At 47.3% G+C, this 2,500-nt stretch overlaps 1 protein-coding gene across 1 annotated transcript in view; it reads right to left on the bottom strand.

Moving 5' to 3' along the window:
• wash1 (WAS protein family homolog 1) overlaps nt 1–2,500 on the bottom strand; it is a 25,934-nt gene that overhangs the window by 5,039 nt on the left and 18,395 nt on the right. The window contains exon 7 of the mRNA XM_080848252.1: nt 5–209. Within this exon, the coding sequence (XP_080704378.1) occupies nt 5–209 (205 nt within the window). The remainder of the gene's footprint in view (nt 1–4; nt 210–2,500) is intronic.

Raw genomic sequence — 2,500 nt, 5'->3', positions numbered from 1 at the left:
TGACCGGGTCCGTTGTGCTCCTCCGGCTCGGTGAAGGAGGGCAGCTCAGGGATGATGGCGCTGGCTGGTACTGACGGGGCGAAGCCGGGTCCGAGGTCAGCGCTGTAGGTGAGGTCGTCAGCGATGCCCGGCAGGTCAGGCAGGTACGACGGCACGTCTATCTCTGGCACCTGACCCAGGTCTGGAACATAGAAATAACTCTCTGGTGCCTGAGAGAGAGAGAGAGAGAGAGAGAGAGAGAGAGAGAGAGAGAGAGAGAGAGAGAGAGAGAGAGAGAGAGAGAGAGAGAATGAATAAGAGGAAGGAGAGAGAGAAGGAATAAGAGGGAGGAGAGAGAGAAGGAATAAGAGGGAGGAGAGAGAGAGAGAGAGAGAGAGAGAGAGAGAGAGAGAGAGAAAGAGAGAGAGAAGGAATAAGAGGAAGGAGAGAGAGAAGGAATAAGAGGGAGGAGAGAGAGAGAGAAGGAGTAAGAGGAAGGAGAGAGAGAAGGAATAAGAGGAAAGAGAGTAGTATTTACTTAGGCTGCACAGCGCACCGGCCTTTATTTGGGGCAGGCCTTTTTATTTCTTACTTATCTTCTGTTATAGAATGGTATTATTTAAATAATGGGCATAATTGCAGTAGGCTAATATAATTCATTGCATATGCGTTCAACACTTCCTGCACATCGCGTAGCGCTTTATGTGCGGTGTCAACGTAAAAATAAACATCGGAGTTATGGTCTCCACTGACAGTCACGGAGGAAAAGATTTCCAAAGCCTGGATTTTAATCATTTTTCTAGACACTCTATAATGCTTATCGTGGACTGAAAACATATATTCAACGAGCTGGTTTGATATCGAGCGTAACTTTGTTTCTACCTCCACCTGCTAGTCGTTGCCTATCGCATTCGTCTCGGGTCAATGTCAAACTTCTTTGCTGCTTTTTCTCCCAAATGTTCTTCAGCAATCAGCATACACCATCTCTTTGAATTTAATATCAAAGTTACGCAAGTCTACTACTGCTTTATGATCCCTTCTGGAAAAAGTAACCTAGCAAACTAAAACGTTACAGATAAACAACAGTACGATACGTGCATTTAGGCTAAACCATAACAAATTGCCAGACGCGCCTTCATGAACAATAACAAATTCGCCTAGTAGTCCCATGAACAGCCAACAATATTATATAATATAATATTAAACATGAGATGAACATTTATTTGTGAAATGCATTAAATTAAATTGTGATGTCTACTTTGAGGCGACGGACTGATGCTGGTAGGCTACAGTAATATAGGGTACTTTACTTTACCCCCGGCTTGAATTCGGGGCCCGGCCTTTATTTGTCCGTATGGACCAAGACCCCGGCTACTATCTGGAGCCCGGCTTCTAATTGAATCCCGGTCTTTATTTGAGGATTTACTGTATAACGTTAGCATGCTAAGTGCGTGCATACGTGTGTGTCCGGTGTGTATGTGTGTGTGTGTATGTGTGTGTGTGTGTGTGTGTGCACATGTGTATGTGTGTGTGTGTGTGTGTGTGTGTGTGTACCTGTCTCTCCAGCTGCTCTCTCTTGGTGATTGACAGCGGAGCATCAAAGGGTTAGGGTTAGTGTGTGTGTGTGTGTGTGTGTGTACCTGTCTCTCCAGCTGCTCTCTCTTGGTGATTGACAGCGGAGCATCAAAGGGTTAGGGTTAGTGTGTGTGTGTGTGTGTGTGTGTGTGTGTGTACCTGTCTCTCCAGCTGCTCTCTCTTGGTGATTGACAGCGGAGCATCAAAGGGTTAGGGTTAGTGTGTGTGTGTGTGTGTGTGTGTGTGTGTGTGTGTGTACCTGTCTCTCCAGCTGCTCTCTCTTGGTGATTGACAGCGGAGCATCAAAGGGTTAGTGTGTGTGTGTGTGTGTGTGTGTGTGTGTGTGTGTGTGTGTGTGTGTGTGTGTGTGTGTGTGTGTGTGTGTGTGTGTGTGTGTGTGTACCTGTCTCTCCAGCTGCTCTCTCTTGGTGATTGACAGCGGAGCATCAAAGGGTTAGTGTGTGTGTGTGTGTGTGTGTGTGTGTGTGTGTGTGTGTGTGTGTGTGTGTGTGTGTGTGTGTGTGTGTACCTGTCTCTCCAGCTGCTCTCTCTTGGTGATTGACAGCGGAGCATCAAAGGGTTAGAGTGTGTGTGTGTGTGTGTGTGTGTGTGTGTGTGTGTGTGTGTGTGTGTGTACCTGTCTCTCCAGCTGCTCTCTCTTGGTGATTGACAGCGGAGCATCAAAGGGTTAGAGTGTGTGTGTGTGTGTGTGTGTGTGTGTGTGTGTGTGTGTGTGTGTGTACCTGTCTCTCCAGCTGCTCTCTCTTGGTGATTGACAGCGGAGCATCAAAGGGTTAGGGTTAGTGTGTGTGTGTGTGTGTGTGTGTGTGTGTGTGTGTACCTGTCTCTCCAGCTGCTCTCTCTTGGTGATTGACAGCGGAGCATCAAAGGGTTAGGGTTAGTGTGTGTGTGTGTGTGTGTGTGTGTGTACCTGTCTCTCCAGCTG

This window comes from Sprattus sprattus (assembly GCF_963457725.1).
Source record: "Sprattus sprattus genome assembly, chromosome: 11".
Classification (NCBI taxonomy): domain Eukaryota; kingdom Metazoa; phylum Chordata; class Actinopteri; order Clupeiformes; family Clupeidae; genus Sprattus; species Sprattus sprattus.
This window is presented reverse-complemented; position numbering and strand designations above follow the sequence as displayed.